Source organism: Salvelinus fontinalis, unplaced genomic scaffold, assembly GCF_029448725.1.
Source record: "Salvelinus fontinalis isolate EN_2023a unplaced genomic scaffold, ASM2944872v1 scaffold_0081, whole genome shotgun sequence".
Taxonomy (NCBI): domain Eukaryota; kingdom Metazoa; phylum Chordata; class Actinopteri; order Salmoniformes; family Salmonidae; genus Salvelinus; species Salvelinus fontinalis.
The window spans coordinates 265001-282500 of record NW_026600290.1 but is presented as its reverse complement, the minus strand read 5'-3'; the positions used below and the strand labels follow the sequence as shown (position 1 = coordinate 282500).

Sequence of the window (17500 nt, the reverse complement as noted above, 5' to 3'; positions counted from 1 at the left end):
GTCTAAAGGTTCCTTGCTCCTGGCCAGTGGGACGGTCCAGATTCCCAGGTTCATCCTGCTGGAGTCAGGTGGTCTGCTGGTTGAGCCAATCAGGATGGAAGATTCTGGCGACTACACCTGTACTGCCACGAGCGCAGACGGATCCATCAACGCTACTGCTACTCTCACTGTCTGGGGTCAGTAACACACACACACACATACACCCCCCCCCCCCACACACACAAGACACACACTATCACACACACACACACACACACACACAAGACATACACACACACAGACACACACACAGACACACACAGAGACACACACAGAGACCTCTTGTCCCAATCACATCTAATGGTACACTAACTGACCTCTTGTCCCAATCACATCTAATGGTACACTAACTGACCTCTTGTCCCAATCACATCTAATGGTACACTAACTAACCTCTTGTCCCAATCACATCTAATGGTACACTAACTGACCTCTTGTCCCAATCACATCTAATGGTACACTAACTGACCTCTTGTCCCAATCACATCTAATGGTACACTAACTAATCTCCTGTCCCAATCACATCTAATGGTACACTAACTGACCTCTTGTCCCAATCACATCTAATGGTACACGAACTGACCTCTTGTCCCAATCACATCTAATGGTATACTAACTGACCTCTTGTCCCAATCACATCTAATGGTACACGAACTGACCTCTTGTCCCAATCACATCTAATGGTACACTAACTGACCTCTTGTCCCAATCACATCTAATGGTACACTAACTGACCTCTTGTCCCAATCACATCTCATGGTACACTAACTAACCTCTTGTCCCAATCACATCTAATGGTACACTAACTGACCTCTTGTCCCAATCACATCTAATGGTACACTAACTGACCTCTTGTCCTCTCCATCTAATGGTATACTAACTGACCTCTTGTCCCAATCACATCTAATGGTACACTAACTGACCTCTTGTCCTCTCCATCTAATGGTATACTAACTGACCTCTTGTCCCAATCACATCTAATGGTACACTAACTGACCTCTTGTCCTCTCCATCTAATGGTATACTAACTGACCTCTTGTCCCAATCACATCTAATGGTACACTGACTGACCTCCTGTCCCAATCACATCTAATGGTATACTAACTGACACCCTATTCTGACACATAGTGTACAAACTGACACCCTATTCTGACACAAATAGTGTACAAACTGACACCCTATTCTGACACAAATAGTGTACAAACTGACGCCCTATTCTGACACAAATAGTGTACAAACTGACACCCTATTCTGACACAAATAGTGTACAAACTGACGCCCTATTCTGACACAAATAGTGTACAAACTGACACCCTATTCTGACACAAATAGTGTACAAACTGACGCCCTATTCTGACACAAATAGTGTACAAACTGACACCCTATTCTGACACAAATAGTGTGCAAACTGACACCCTAGATCTCGCCAGCTTGTAGTCCCAAACCCCAGCGGTGACCTCTGGTTGGTTCAGACGTCCCTATGGGAGAAATGAATGGAAAATGAAGAGAGTTGGAATAAACACTGAAAAATAAGGTGTGAGATCTTCTATGTTCTGTTCTGTGAGATAATATCAGTCAGGTAACATGGCCTTTATGAATGATGAAGTCTTTATGTTCTGTGAGATAATATCATGATGATGATGACCCCCTAACCTTTGACCTCTCTCTGCAGTTCGTACATTTATCTCCGTCCCGCCGGTGGACCAGAGGGTCATCAAGGGAACCACGGCAACCCTGGACTGTAACGCTACACACGACCCCAGGGTCAACATCAGGTAGGGTGTGTGTTAACATCAGGTACGGAGGGTGTCTGTATGTTATCATGGGTCTATATCTCTGTAGTTTCCAGTGGCAGCGTGGTGCAGTACCCCTCCAGCCCAGCAGGGGCAGAGTGTCTGTATGTTAACATGGTTCTATATCTCTGTAGGTTCCAGTGGCAGTGTGGTGCAGTACCCCTCCAGCCCAGTGGGGGCAGAGTGTCTGTATGTTAACATGGTTCTATATCTCTGTAGGTTCCAGTGGCAGTGTGGTGCAGTACCCCTCCAGCCCAGTGGGGGCAGAGTGTCTGTATGTTAACATGGTTCTATATCTCTGTAGTTTCCAGTGGCAGCGTGGTGCAGTACCCCTCCAGCCCAGCAGGGGCAGAGTGTCTGTATGTTAACATGGTTCTATATCTCTGTAGTTTCCAGTGGCAGCGTGGTGCAGTACCCCTCCAGCCCAGCGGGGGCAGAGTGTCTGTATGTTAACATGGTTCTATATCTCTGTAGTTTCCAGTGGTAGTGTGGTGCAGTACCCCTCCAGCCCAGCAGGGGCAGAGTGTCTGTATGTTAACATGGTTCTATATCTCTGTAGTTTCCAGTGGCAGCGTGGTGCAGTACCCCTCCAGCCCAGCAGGGGCAGAGTGTCTGTATGTTAACATGGTTCTATATCTCTGTAGTTTCCAGTGGCAGCGTGGTGCAGTACCCCTCCAGCCCAGCGAGGGCAGAGTGTCTGTATGTTAACATGGGTCTATATCTCTGTAGTTTCCAGTGGCAGCGTGGTGCAGTACCCCTCCAGCCCAGCGGGGGCAGAGTGTCTATATTGTCTGGTTCTCTGACCATCAGCCAGACTTGGTCAGGTGACATAGGAGACTACACCTGCACTGTGACATCAAAGGCCGGGAACCAATCACGCTCCGCACGCCTTGAAGTCATGTGAGTTACACACACACACACTCTCTGGCTGAATCCCACATCATCCCCTTCCCCTCAGGCCTCGCCCCTCCATCTGCGTGTTCACGCAGGCCTCCGCCATATGCAAAAGTGTCTCAAAGCTGAGGGAGAAACAGGAGAGGGAGAGGAGAGAAGAGGAGACGAGAGGAGAGGGGGATTAGAGGAGAGGAGAGGGGGGAGGGGGATAAGAGGAGTGGAGAGGGGGATGAGAGGAGATGAGAGAAGAGGAGAGGAGATGGTATGCGAGGAGATGGGGATGAGAGGAGAGGAGATGGGGATGAGAGGAGAGGAGATGGGGATGAGAGGAGATGGTGATAAGAGGAGAGGAGATGGGGATGAGAGGAGAGGAGAGGAGTGGGGGGAAAGGAGAGGAGAGGAGAGGAGGAGGAGAAGGAGAGGAGGAGGAGATGAGAGGAGAGGGGGAGAGGAGAGGGGGGAGAGGAGAGGAGGTCTCTCTCTCCATCTCTCTGTCTCTCTCTCTCTCATCTCTCTGTCTCTCTCTCCATCTTTGTCTCAATCTCCATCTCTCTGTCTTTGTGTCTCTCTCTACATCTCTCAGCTCTCAAATCTAATATATGACATGCCTTCAGATAATGATCAAATAATAGAAAGTAATATTGTCTTTTTTGCCCTCTCTCCCTACCTCCACCTCCCTCCCTCTCCCCCCCTCTCTCCCTACCTCCCCCTCCCTCTCCCCCCCTCTCTCCCTCTCTCCCTACCTCCCCCTCCCTCTCCCCCCTCTCTCCCTCTCCCCCCCTCTCTCCCTCTCTCCCTACCTCCACCTCTCTCCCTCTCCCCCCTCTCTCCCTCTCTCCCTACCTCCCCCTCCCTCTCCCCCCCTCTCTCCCTCTCTCCCTACCTCCCCCTCCCTCTCCCTCCCTCTCTCCCTCTCTCCCTACCTCCCCCTCCATCTCCTCCCCTCTCTCCCTCTCTCCCTACCTCCCCCTCCATCTCCTCCCCTCTCTCCCTCTCTCCCTACCTCCACCTCCCTTCCTCTCCTCCCCTCTCTCCCTCTCTCCCTACCTCCCCCTCCATCTCCTCCCCTCTCTCCCTACCTCCCCCTCCATCTCCTCCCCTCTCTCCCTCTCTCCCTACCTCCCCCTCCATCTCCTCCCCTCTCTCCCTCTCTCCCTACCTCCCCCTCCATCTCCTCCCCTCTCTCCCTCCTGTCCCACAGTGAGCTCCCCCACTCCCCCAGATCTCTGTCTGTGTCTCTGAATGATTCAGACAGCCGTTCAGTTCTTCTCTCCTGGGTCAGACCCTTCGATGGAAACTCTCCTCTTCTACACTACATACTGGAGCTGTCTGAGAACAGTGAGTTTCTGCTCTGGGTCTGTTAGTGGTGGAGTGGAGGTCTGTTAGAGAGAGGTAAGTAGGTAGGTAGGAAGACAGAGAGGGGGCTAGGGAGAGAGAGAGAGAGAGAGAGAGAGAGAGGGAGAGAGGGGGAGAGAGAGAGAGAGACAGAGAGAGAGAGGAATGTGTAGAGGAGAGAGAGAGCGAGCAGGAGAGAGAGAGAGAGAGGGGGAGAGAGAAAGACGGGGATGTGTAGAGGAGAGAACCCCAGAGAAACAGGAGCAGTTTAAGTGTCTGATTGATTTCACACTGTAGAGAGACAGTGAAGAATGACCTGGAGCCACACTACACTGATTACCTGAGACCTGAGTCTCTGTGAAGGACACAGTATAGATGGAGGTTATACACTAGAGAGATGATATAGATGTAGGTTATACACTAGAGAGATGATATAGATGTAGGTTATACACTAGAGAGATGATATAGATGTAGGTTATACACTAGAGAGATGGAGAGATGATATAGATGTAGGTTATAAACTAGAGAGATGATATAGATGTAGGTTATACACTACAGAGATGATATAGATGTAGGTTATACACTAGAGAAGGAGAGATGATATAGATGTAGGTTATACACTAGAGAGATGATATAGATATAGGTTATACACTAGAGAGATGATATAGATGTAGATTATACACTAGAGAGATGATATAGATGTAGGTTATACACTAGAGAGATGATATAGATGTAGATTATACACTAGAGAGATGATATAGATGTAGGTTATACACTAGAGAGATGGAGAGATGATATAGATGTAGGTTATACACTAGAGAGATGATATAGATGTAGTTTATACACTAGAGAGATGATATAGTTGTAGGTTATACACTAGAGAGATGGTATAGATGTAGGTTATACACTAGAGAGATGATATAGATGTAGGTTATACTCTAGAGAGATGATATAGATGTAGGTTATACACTAGAGAGATGATATAGATGTAGGTTATACACTAGAGAGATGATATAGATGTAGGTTATACACTAGAGAGATTATATAGATATAGGTTATACACTAGAGAGATGATATAGATGTAGGTTATACACTAGAGAGATGGAGAGATGGAGGTTATACACTAGAGAGATGATATAGATGTAGGTTATACACTAGAAAGATGATATAGATGTAGATTATACACTAGAGAGATGATATAGATGTAGGTTATACACTAGAGAGGGAGAGATGATATAGATGTAGATTATACACTAGAGAGATGATATAGATGTTGGTTATACACTAGAGAGGGAGAGATGATATAGATGTAGGTTATACACTAGAGAGATGATATAGATGTAGGTTATACACTACAGAGATGATATAGATGTACGTTATACTCTAGAGAGATGATATAGATGTAGGTTATACACTAGAGAGGGAGAGATGATATAGATGTAGGTTATACACTAGAGAGGGAGAGATGATATAGATGTAGGTTATACACTAGAGAGAGGGAGAGATGATATAGATGTAGGTTATACACTAGAGAGATGATATAGATGTTGGTTATACATTAGAGAGATGATATAGATGTAGGTTATACACTAGAGAGATGATATAGATGTAGGTTATACACTAGAGAGATATTTGCTTCCCCTTATCCATGTCAGGGATTCCATGTTGTACTGTTTTTGCTTTTGTGTTTTATTCCAGGCTTGGAATCATACTGTAATATCTCTCATTTTATGTTTTTTAGGTTATACACTAGAGAGGGAGAGATGATATAGATGTAGGTTATACACTAGAGAGATGATATAGATGTAGGTTATACACTAGAGAGATGATATAGATGTAGGTTATACACTAGAGAGATGATATAGATGTAGGTTATACACTAGAGAGGGAGAGATGATATAGATGTAGGTTATACACTAGAGAGATGATATAGATGTTGGTTATACACTAGAGAGATGATATAGATGTAGGTTATACACTAGAGAGATGATATAGATGTTGGTAATACACTAGAGAGATGATATAGATGTAGGTTATACACTAGAGAGATGATATAGATGTAGGTTATACACTAGAGAGGGAGAGATGATATAGATGTAGGTTATACACTAGAGAGATGATATAGATGTAGGTTATACACTAGAGAGATGATATAGATGTAGGTTATACACTAGAGAGATGATATAGATGTAGGTTATACACTAGAGAAGGAGAGATGATATAGATGTAGGTTATACACTAGAGAGATGATATAGATGTTGGTTATACACTAGAGAGATGATATAGATATAGGTTATACACTAGAGAGATGATATAGATGTAGGTTATACACTAGAGAGATATTTGCTTCCCCTTATCCATGTCAGGGATTCCATGTTGTACTGTTTTTGCTTTTGTGTTTTATTCCAGGCTTGGAATCATACTGTAATATCTCTCATTTTATGTTTTTTAGGTTATACACTAGAGAGGGAGAGATGATATAGATGTAGGTTATACACTAGAGAGATGATATAGATGTAGGTTATACACTAGAGAGATGGAGAGATGATATAGATGTAGGTTATAAACTAGAGAGATGATATAGATGTAGGTTATACACTACAGAGATGATATAGATGTAGGTTATACACTAGAGAGGGAGAGATGATATAGATGTAGATTATACACTAGAGAGATGATATAGATGTAGATTATACACTAGAGAGATGATATAGATGTACGTTATACACTAGAGAGGGAGAGATGATATAGATGTAGGTTATACACTAGAGAGATGATATAGATGTAGGTTATACACTATAGAGATGATATAGATGTAGGTTATACACTAGAGAGATGATATAGATGTAGGTTATACACTAGAGAGGGAGAGATGATATAGATGTAGGTTATACACTAGAGAGATGATATAGATATAGGTTATACACTAGAGAGATGATATAGATGTAGGTTATACACTAGAGAGATGATATAGATGTAGGTTATACTCTAGAGAGATGATATAGATGTAGGTTATACTCTAGAGAGACTCGAGGGTCTAAACTGGTTTCTTCGTTCTTCCTCCTTTTTATTAATTGATTGTGTTATTTGACCATGGAACTTTATGTCCTGTTATAACCCCTTTATGTCATGTCTCGTAAGACTCTCCGTGGAAGGTGTACACGTCGGAGGTGGGCCCTGTTGTGACACAGGTGACGGTGGGCGGGCTCACACCTGCCAGGACCTATCAGTTCAGACTCTGTGCTGTCAATCAAGTGGGCCGCGGCCAATACAGCGGCGAGACACAAAGGTAAGGGCGGGACTAACACACACACACACACACAAACAGCCACACAGACACACATTATACACAGACACACATTATACACAGACACACATAGATACACAGACACACATTATACACAGACACACACAGTATACACAGACACACAGTATACACAGACACACATTATACACAGACACACATTATACACAGACACACAGTATACACAGACACACATTATACACAGACACACATAGATACACAGACACACACAGTATACACAGACACACAGTATACACAGACACACATTATACACAGACACACAGTATACACAGACACACATTATACACAGACACACATAGATACACAGACACACATTATACACAGACACACATTATACACAGACACACAGTATACACAAACACACATTATACACGACACACAGTATACACAGACACACAGTAAACACAGACACACATAGATACACAGACACACATTATACACAGACACACAGTATACACAGACACACAGTAAACACAGACACATATTATACACAGACACACATTATACACAGACACACAGTATACACAGACACACAGTATACACAGACACACATTATACACGACACACAGTATACACAGACACACAGTAAACACAGACACACATAGATACACAGACACACATTATACACAGACACACAGTATACACAGACACACAGTAAACACAGACACATATTATACACAGACACACATTATACACAGACACACAGTATACACAGACACACATAGATACACAGACACACATTATACACAGACACACATAGATACACAGACACACATTATACACAGACACACAGTATACACAGACACATATTATACACAGACACACAGTATACACAGACACACATAGATACACAGACACACAGTATACACAGACACACATAGATTCACAGACACACAGTATACACAGACACACAGTATACACAGACACACAGTATACACAGACACACAGACACACAGTACACACAGACACACATAGATGCACAGACACACATAGATACACAGACACACAATATACACAGACACACATTATACACAGACACACAGTATACACAGACACACATTATACACAGACCCACAGTATACACAGACACACATTATACACAGACACACAGTATACACAGACACACAGTATACACAGACACACAGTATACACAGACACACAGACACACAGTACACACAGACACACATAGATGCACAGACACACATAGATACACAGACACACAATATACACAGACACACATTATACACAGACACACAGTATACACAGACACACATTATACACAGACACACAGTATACACAGACACACATAGATACACAGACACACATAGATACACAGACACACATAGATACACAGACACACATTATACACAGACACACAGTATACACAGACACATATTATACACAGACACACAGTATACACAGACACACATTATACACAGACACACAATATACACAGACACACATTATACACAGACACACATTATACACAGACACACAGTATACACAGACACACAGTATACACAGACACACAGTATACACAGACACACAGACACACAGTACACACAGACACACATAGATGCACAGACACACATAGATACACAGACACACAATATACACAGACACACATTATACACAGACACACAGTATACACAGACACACAATATACACAGACACACATTATACACAGACACACAGTATACACAGACACACATAGACACACAGACACATATTATACACAGACACACAGTATACACAGACACACATTATACACAGACACACATTATACACAGACACACATAGATACACAGACACACAGTATACACAGACACACATTATACACAGACATACATTATACACAGACACACAATATACACATACACACATTATACACAGACACACAGTATACACAGACACACATAGACACACAGACACATATTATACACAGACACACAGTATACACAGACACACATTATACACAGACACACAGTATACACAGACACACATAGATACACAGACACACATTATACACAGACACACATAGATACACAGACACACATTATACACAGACACACAGTATACACAGACACATATTATACACAGACACACAGTATACACAGACACACATAGATACACAGACACACAGTATACACAGACACACATAGATTCACAGACACACAGTATACACAGACACACAGTATACACAGACACACAGTATACACAGACACACAGACACACAGTACACACAGACACACATAGATGCACAGACACACATAGATACACAGACACACAATATACACAGACACACATTATACACAGACACACAGTATACACAGACACACATTATACACAGACCCACAGTATACACAGACACACATTATACACAGACACACAGTATACACAGACACACAGTATACACAGACACACAGTATACACAGACACACAGTATACACAGACACACAGACACACAGTACACACAGACACACATAGATGCACAGACACACATAGATACACAGACACACAATATACACAGACACACATTATACACAGACACACAGTATACACAGACACACATTATACACAGACACACAGTATACACAGACACACATAGATACACAGACACACATAGATACACAGACACACATAGATACACAGACACACATTATACACAGACACACAGTATACACAGACACATATTATACACAGACACACAGTATACACAGACACACATTATACACAGACACACAATATACACAGACACACATTATACACAGACACACATTATACACAGACACACAGTATACACAGACACACAGTATACACAGACACACAGTATACACAGACACACAGACACACAGTACACACAGACACACATAGATGCACAGACACACATAGATACACAGACACACAATATACACAGACACACATTATACACAGACACACAGTATACACAGACACACAATATACACAGACACACATTATACACAGACACACAGTATACACAGACACACATAGACACACAGACACATATTATACACAGACACACAGTATACACAGACACACATTATACACAGACACACATTATACACAGACACACATAGATACACAGACACACAGTATACACAGACACACATTATACACAGACATACATTATACACAGACACACAATATACACAGACACACATTATACACAGACACACATAGATACACAGACAAACATTATACACAGACACACATAGATACACAGACACACATTATACACAGACACACATAGATACACAGACACATATTATACACAGACACACAATATACACAGACACACATTATACACAGACACACATAGATACACAGACACACAGTATACACAGATACACATAGATACACAGACACACAGTATACACAGACACACATAGATACACAGACACACAGTATACACAGACACACATAGATACACAGACACATATTATACACAGACACACATTATACACAGACACACAATATACACAGACACACATTATACACAGACACACATAGATACACAGACACACAGTATACACAGACACACATAGATGCACAGACACACAGTATACACAGACACACATAGATACACAGACACACATTATACACAGACACACATTATACACAGACACACAGTATACACAGACACACATTATACACAGACACACAGTATACACAGACACACAGTATACACAGACACACATAGATGCACAGACACACAGTATACACAGACACACATAGATACACAGACACACATTATACACAGACACACATTATACACAGACACACAGTATACACAGACACACATTATACACAGACACACAGTATACACAGACACACATAGATACACAGACACACAGTATACACAGACACACATAGATTCACAGACACACATTATACACAGACACACATTATACACAGACACACATTATACACAGACACACAGTATACACAGACACACATAGATACACAGACACACATTATACACAGACACACAGTATACACAGACACATATTATACACAGACACACATAGATACACAGACACACAGTATACACAGACACACATCATACACAGACATACATTATACACAGACACACAATATACACAGACACACATTATACACAGACACACATTATACACAGACACACAATATACACAGACACACATAGATACATAGACACATATTATATACAGACACATATTATACACAGACACATATTATACACAGACACACATTATACACAGACACACAGTATACACAGACACACATAGATACACAGACACACATTATACACAGACACACATTATACACAGACACACATAGATACACAGACACACATTATACACAGACACACATAGATACACAGACACACATTATCCACAGACACACCATATGCACAGACACACAGTATACACAGACACACATAGATACACAGACACACAGTATACACAGACACACATTATACACAGACATACATAGATACACCGAGGTAAGGGCTGGACTTGGTTCACACACACACACTCGAACACGTAGCACCACACTCACGCACACACACGTGACTCACACACACACATATGACTCACACACACACACACACACACACACACACACACACACACACACACACACACACACACACACACACACACACACACACACACACACACACACACACACACACACACACACACACACACGTGACTCACACACACACATACACACGTAGACATTGCGAGTATGTTATGGATATTAGTGCTTCTGCTCAGAATCACCGTTCTGCATATTACACAACAATGGAGTGACTTTCAGAGAACAGACTAGATGAAAGAGGAGAGGAGAGGATAGGAGAGGAGAGGGGAGAGGAGAGGAGAGAGTAGGAGAGGGGAAAGGAGAAGACGGGAGGAGAGGGGAGGAGAGGGGAGAGGAGGGAGGGGGCGAGGGAGGGTGAGGGGGAGAGGAGAGAGTAGGAAAGATGAGAGGAGAAGAGGAGGAGGAGAGGAGAAGAGGAGGAGAGGGGAGAGAGAAGAGGAGAAGAGAAGAGGAGAGGAGAAAAGAGAAGAGAAGAGAAGAGGAGGAGAGAGAGAGAGAGAGAGAGAAGGGAGAGAGGAGAGGAGAGGAGAGGAGGAGGGGAGGGGAGGAGAGGAGAGGGGAGAGAGAAGAGGAGAGGAGAAGAGGAGGGGAGGAGAGGAGAGGAGAGGGGAGAGAATTTTGTTATTTTGTATTTTGTTTGGGATCCATTTACTCTGAAATGAGCAATTTATATTCATCAGTACGATACTGAGGCTTCTGTAAGTGTGTGTGTGTGTGTGTGTGTGTGTGTGTGTGTGTGTGTGTGTGTGTGTGTGTGTGTGTGTGTGTGTGTGTGTGTGTGTGTGTGTGTGTGTGTGTGTGTGTGTGTGTGTGTGTGTGTGTGTGTGTGTGTGTGTGTGTGTGTGTGTTGTAAGACCATTTCAGTGAGGTGCATGTAAACCTCATTCTCACCAAAACACCAACCCAGCTATCTCTCTCCTCCATCTCTTTCACTTCTCTCTCTCCTCCATCTCTCTCTCCTCCATCTCTCTCTCTTCTCCATCTCTCTCACTTCTCTCTCTCTCTCCTCCATCTCTCTCTCCTCCATCTCTCTCTCTCCTCCATCTCTCTCACTTCTCTCTCTCTCTCCTCCATCTCTCTCTTCCATCTCTCTCACTTCTCTCTCTCTCTTCTCCATCTCTCTCTCCTCCATCTCTTTCAGTTCTCTCTCTCCTCCATCTCTCACTCCTCCATCTCTCTCTCCTCCATCTCTCTCTTCTCCATCTCTCTCTCTTCTCTCTCTCTCACTTCTCTCTCTCCTCCATCTCTCTCTCTTCTCTCTCTCTCACTTCTCTCTCTCCTCCATCTCTCTCTCCTCCATCTCTTTCACTTCTCTCTCTCTCCTCCATCTCTCCTCCATCTCTCTCTCTTCCATCTCTCTCACTTCTCTCTCTCTCTCCTCCATCTCTTTCCCTTCTCTCTCTCTCTCCTCCATCTCTCACTTCTCTCTCTCTTCCCCAGCTCTCTCTTCTACATCTCTCTCACTTCTCTCTCTCTTCTCCATCTCTCTCTCCTCCATATCTTTCACTTCTCTCTCTCTCCATCTCTCACTTCTCTCTCTCTCTTCTCCATCTCTCCTCCATCTCTTTCACTTCTCTCTCTCTCCTCCATCTCTTTCACTTCTCTCTCTCCTCCATCTCTCTCACTTCTCTCTCTCTTCTCCATCTCTCTCTCCTACATCTCTTTCACTTCCTTCTCTCTCTTCTCCATCTCTCATTCCTCCATCTCTCTCACTTCTCTCTCTCTCCTCCTTCTCTCCCTCCCCCATCTCTCCCTCTCTCACTTCTCTCTCTCTTCTCCATCTCTCTCTCTCGTCCATCTCTCTCTCCTCCATCTCTCCTCCATCTCTCCTCCATCTCTTTCACTTCTCTCTCTCCTCCATCTCTCACTCCTCCATCTCTCTCTCTTCCATCTCTCCTCCATCTCTTTCTCTCTTCCATCTCTCTCTCCTCCATCTCTCACTTCTCTCTCTCTCCTCAATCTCTCTCTCCTCCTTCTCTCCCTCCCCCATCTCTCACTCCTCCATCTCTCCCTCCCCCATCTCTCACTCCTCCATCTCTCTCTCCTCCATCTTTCTCCTCCTTCTCTCCCACCCCCATATCTCACTCCTCCATCTCTCTATCCTCCATCTCTCTCCTCCTTCTCTCCCTCCCCATATCTCACTCCTCCATCTCTCTCTCCTCAATCTCTCTCCTCCTTCTCTCCCTCCCCCATCTCTCACTCCTCCATCTCTCTATCCTCCATCTCTCTCCTCCTTCTCTCCCTCCCCCATCTCTCACTCCTCCATCTCTCTCTTCTCCATCTCTCTCTATCGTTCTGTCTATTTATTCTTCGTATGCTCAGTTAACCAGTCATCACAGACGATATTCATGAAAATAGTGGCCTCCCTAGTGGCCCAGCGGTCTAAAGCACTGCAGTGCTGAGGCGCCACTACAGCCTCGGGTTCGATTCCAGGCTGTGTAACAGCCGGCCGTGACCAGGAGCCCCGTGGGGTTGTGCGTCGTCCGGTTTAGGGGAGGGTTTGTCAGGACATTATGCTGTCTGTGTGTGTATGTACTCTCCCCAGAGAGAACACAGTGATGTGGGTAATTACAATGCACTGTATTGAGAGAGAGAGACAGACAGAGAGACAGAGAGAGAGAGAACGAGAACAATCAACTTAACAATGAGTCAGATCATGTTATCCAGAAACACACAGACATGCCAGATGTGAACATGAATGACAAAAAAACACTTCACATTATATGGCTTTCGAAACACAGTGCAGCATTCCCATCATACACACTGACAGAGACAATCACACACACTCACACACTGACAGAGACAATCACACGCACTGACAGAGACAATCACACACACTCACACACTCCTGCCCACCAAACATCAATTCAACGACAGACGAACTGAAATCTACCATCAGTCTCATCTTCTCTTATCTATTTTTCTTTTCCTCTCCCTACATCGCTCTCTCTATATCTCCCCCCTCTCTCTCCATCCCTCTCCCTACATCTCTCTATATCTCCCCCCTCTCTCTCCATCCCTCTCCCTACATCTCTCTATATCTCCCCCCTCTCTCTCCATCCCTCTCCCTACATCTCTCTATATCTCCCCCCTCTCTCTCCATCCCTCTCCCAACATCTCTCTCTCTATATCTCCCCCCTCTCTCTCCATCCCTCTCCCTACATCTCTCTCTCTCTATATCGCCCCCCTCTCTCTCCATCCCTCTCCCTACATCTCTCTCTCTATATCTCCCCCCTCTCTCTCCATCCCTCTCCCTACATCTCTCTCTCTATATCTCCCCCCTCTCTCTCCATCCCTCTCCCTACATCCCTACATCTCCCCATCTCTCTCCATCCCTCTCCCTACATCTCTCTCTCTATATCTCCCCCCTCTCTCTCCATCCCTCTCCCTACATCCCTACATCTCCCCATCTCTCTCCATCCCTCTCCCTACATCTCTCTCTCTATATCTCCCCCCTCTCTCTCTCTCCATCCCTCTCCCTACATCTCTCTCTCTATATCTCCCCATCTCTCTCCATCCCTCTCCCTACATCTCTCTCTCTATATCTCCCCCCTCTCTCTCCATCCCTCTCCCTACATCCCTACATCTCCCCTCTCTCTCCATCCCTCTCCCTACATCTCTCTCTATATCTCCCCATCTCTCTCCATCCCTCTCCCTAAATCTCTCTCTCTATATCTCCCGCTCTCTCTCCATCCCTCTCCCTACATCTACCCTCTCTCTCCATCCCTCTCCCTACATCTCTCTCTCTATATCTCCCCATCTCTTTAGATCCCTCTCCCTACATCTCTCTCTCTATATGTCCCCCCTCTCTCTCCATCCCTCTCCCTACATCCCTACATCTCCCCCTCTCTCTCCATCCCTCTCCCTACATCCCTACATCTCCCGCTCTCTCTCATCCCTCTCCCTACATCTCCCCCTCTCTCTCCATCCCTCTCCCTACATCTCTCTATATCTCCCCCTCTCTCTCATCCCTCTCCCTACATCTCTCTCTCTATATCTCCCCCCTCTCTCTCCATCCCTCTCCCTACATCTCTCTCTCTATATCTCCCCCCTCTCTCTCCATCCCTCTCCCTACATCTCTCTATATCTCCCCCTCTCTCTCCATCCCTCTCCCTACATCCCTACATCTCTCTATATCTCCCCCCTCTCTCTCCATCCCTCTCCCTACATCTCTCTATATCTCCCCCCTCTCTCTCCATCCCTCTCCCTACATCTCTCTCTCTCTCTATTTCTCCCCCTCTCTCTCCATCCCTCTCCCTACATCCCTAAATATATCTCTCTCTATCTCCCCCTCTCTCCATCCCTCTCCCTACATCTCTCTCTCTTTCTCTCTCTCCCCTCCTCTCCCTAAATCTCTCTCTCCCCTCCTTTGTCTCTCTCTCTATATATTTCTTTCGTCCCATTTATCTATGTCATTATTAGTGTCCAGCTGCTTTAACCAGACAGTTTGATTTGAGGCCAGAAATAACTGACAGAAATACAATAATATGTGTTTCTCATTTTCTACAAACACATTGTAATCTGTTCAGCAGACAGAGACAGAGAGAGGGAGGTAGAGAGAGAGACAGAGAGAGAAGGAGGTAGAGAGAGAGAGAGAGAGAGACAGAGAGAGAGGAGGTAGACAGAGAGAGAGAGAGAAAGAGAAGGAGGTAGAGAAAGATAGAGAGAGAGAAAGGCAGACAGAGACAGAGAGGGAGATGATGTCACGCTACAGTCCACTGTTAGACTGGATGATGTCACACTACAGTCCACTGTTAGACTGGATGATGTCACGCTACAGTCCACTGTTAGACTGGATGATGTCACACTACAGTCTGCTGTTAGACTGGATGATGTCACGCTACAGTCTGCTGTTAGACTGGATGATGTCACACTACAGTCTGCTGTTAGACTGATGATGTCACGCTACAGTCCACTGTTAGACTGGATGATGTCACGCTACAGTCCACTGTTAGACTGGATGATGTCACACTACAGTCTGCTGTTAGACTGGATGATGTCACACTACAGTCCGCTGTTAGACTGGATGATGTCACACTACAGTCCACTGTTAGACTGGATGATGTCACGCTACAGTCCACTGTTAGACTGGATGATGTCACGCTACAGTCCGCTGTTAGACTGGATGATGTCACACTACAGTCTGCTGTTAGACTGGATGATGTCACGCTACAGTCTGCTGTTAGACTGGATGATGTCACACTACAGTCTGCTGTTAGACTGATGATGTCACACTACAGTCTGCTGTTAGACTGGATGATGTCACACTACAGTTTGCTGTTATACTGATGATGTCACACTACAGTCTGCTGTTAGACTGGATGATGTCACGCTACAGTCCACTGTTAGACTGGATGATGTCACACTACAGTCTGCTGTTAGACTGGATGATGTCACGCTACAGTCTGCTGTTAGACTGGATGATGTCACACTACAGTCTGCTGTTAGACTGGATGATGTCACACTACAGTCTGCTGTTAGACTGGATGATGTCACGCTACAGTCC

At 44.5% G+C, this 17500-nt stretch overlaps 1 protein-coding gene across 1 annotated transcript in view; it reads left to right on the top strand.

Annotated features, from left to right (window-relative positions):
* LOC129842964 (protein sidekick-1-like) overlaps positions 1 to 17500 on the top strand; it is a 373259-nt gene that overhangs the window by 184220 nt on the left and 171539 nt on the right. Inside the window, exons 11-15 of the mRNA XM_055911684.1 lie at positions 9 to 176; positions 1712 to 1814; positions 2562 to 2732; positions 3928 to 4064; positions 7203 to 7350. Coding sequence (XP_055767659.1) covers positions 9 to 176; positions 1712 to 1814; positions 2562 to 2732; positions 3928 to 4064; positions 7203 to 7350 — 727 coding nt within the window. The remainder of the gene's footprint in view (positions 1 to 8; positions 177 to 1711; positions 1815 to 2561; positions 2733 to 3927; positions 4065 to 7202; positions 7351 to 17500) is intronic.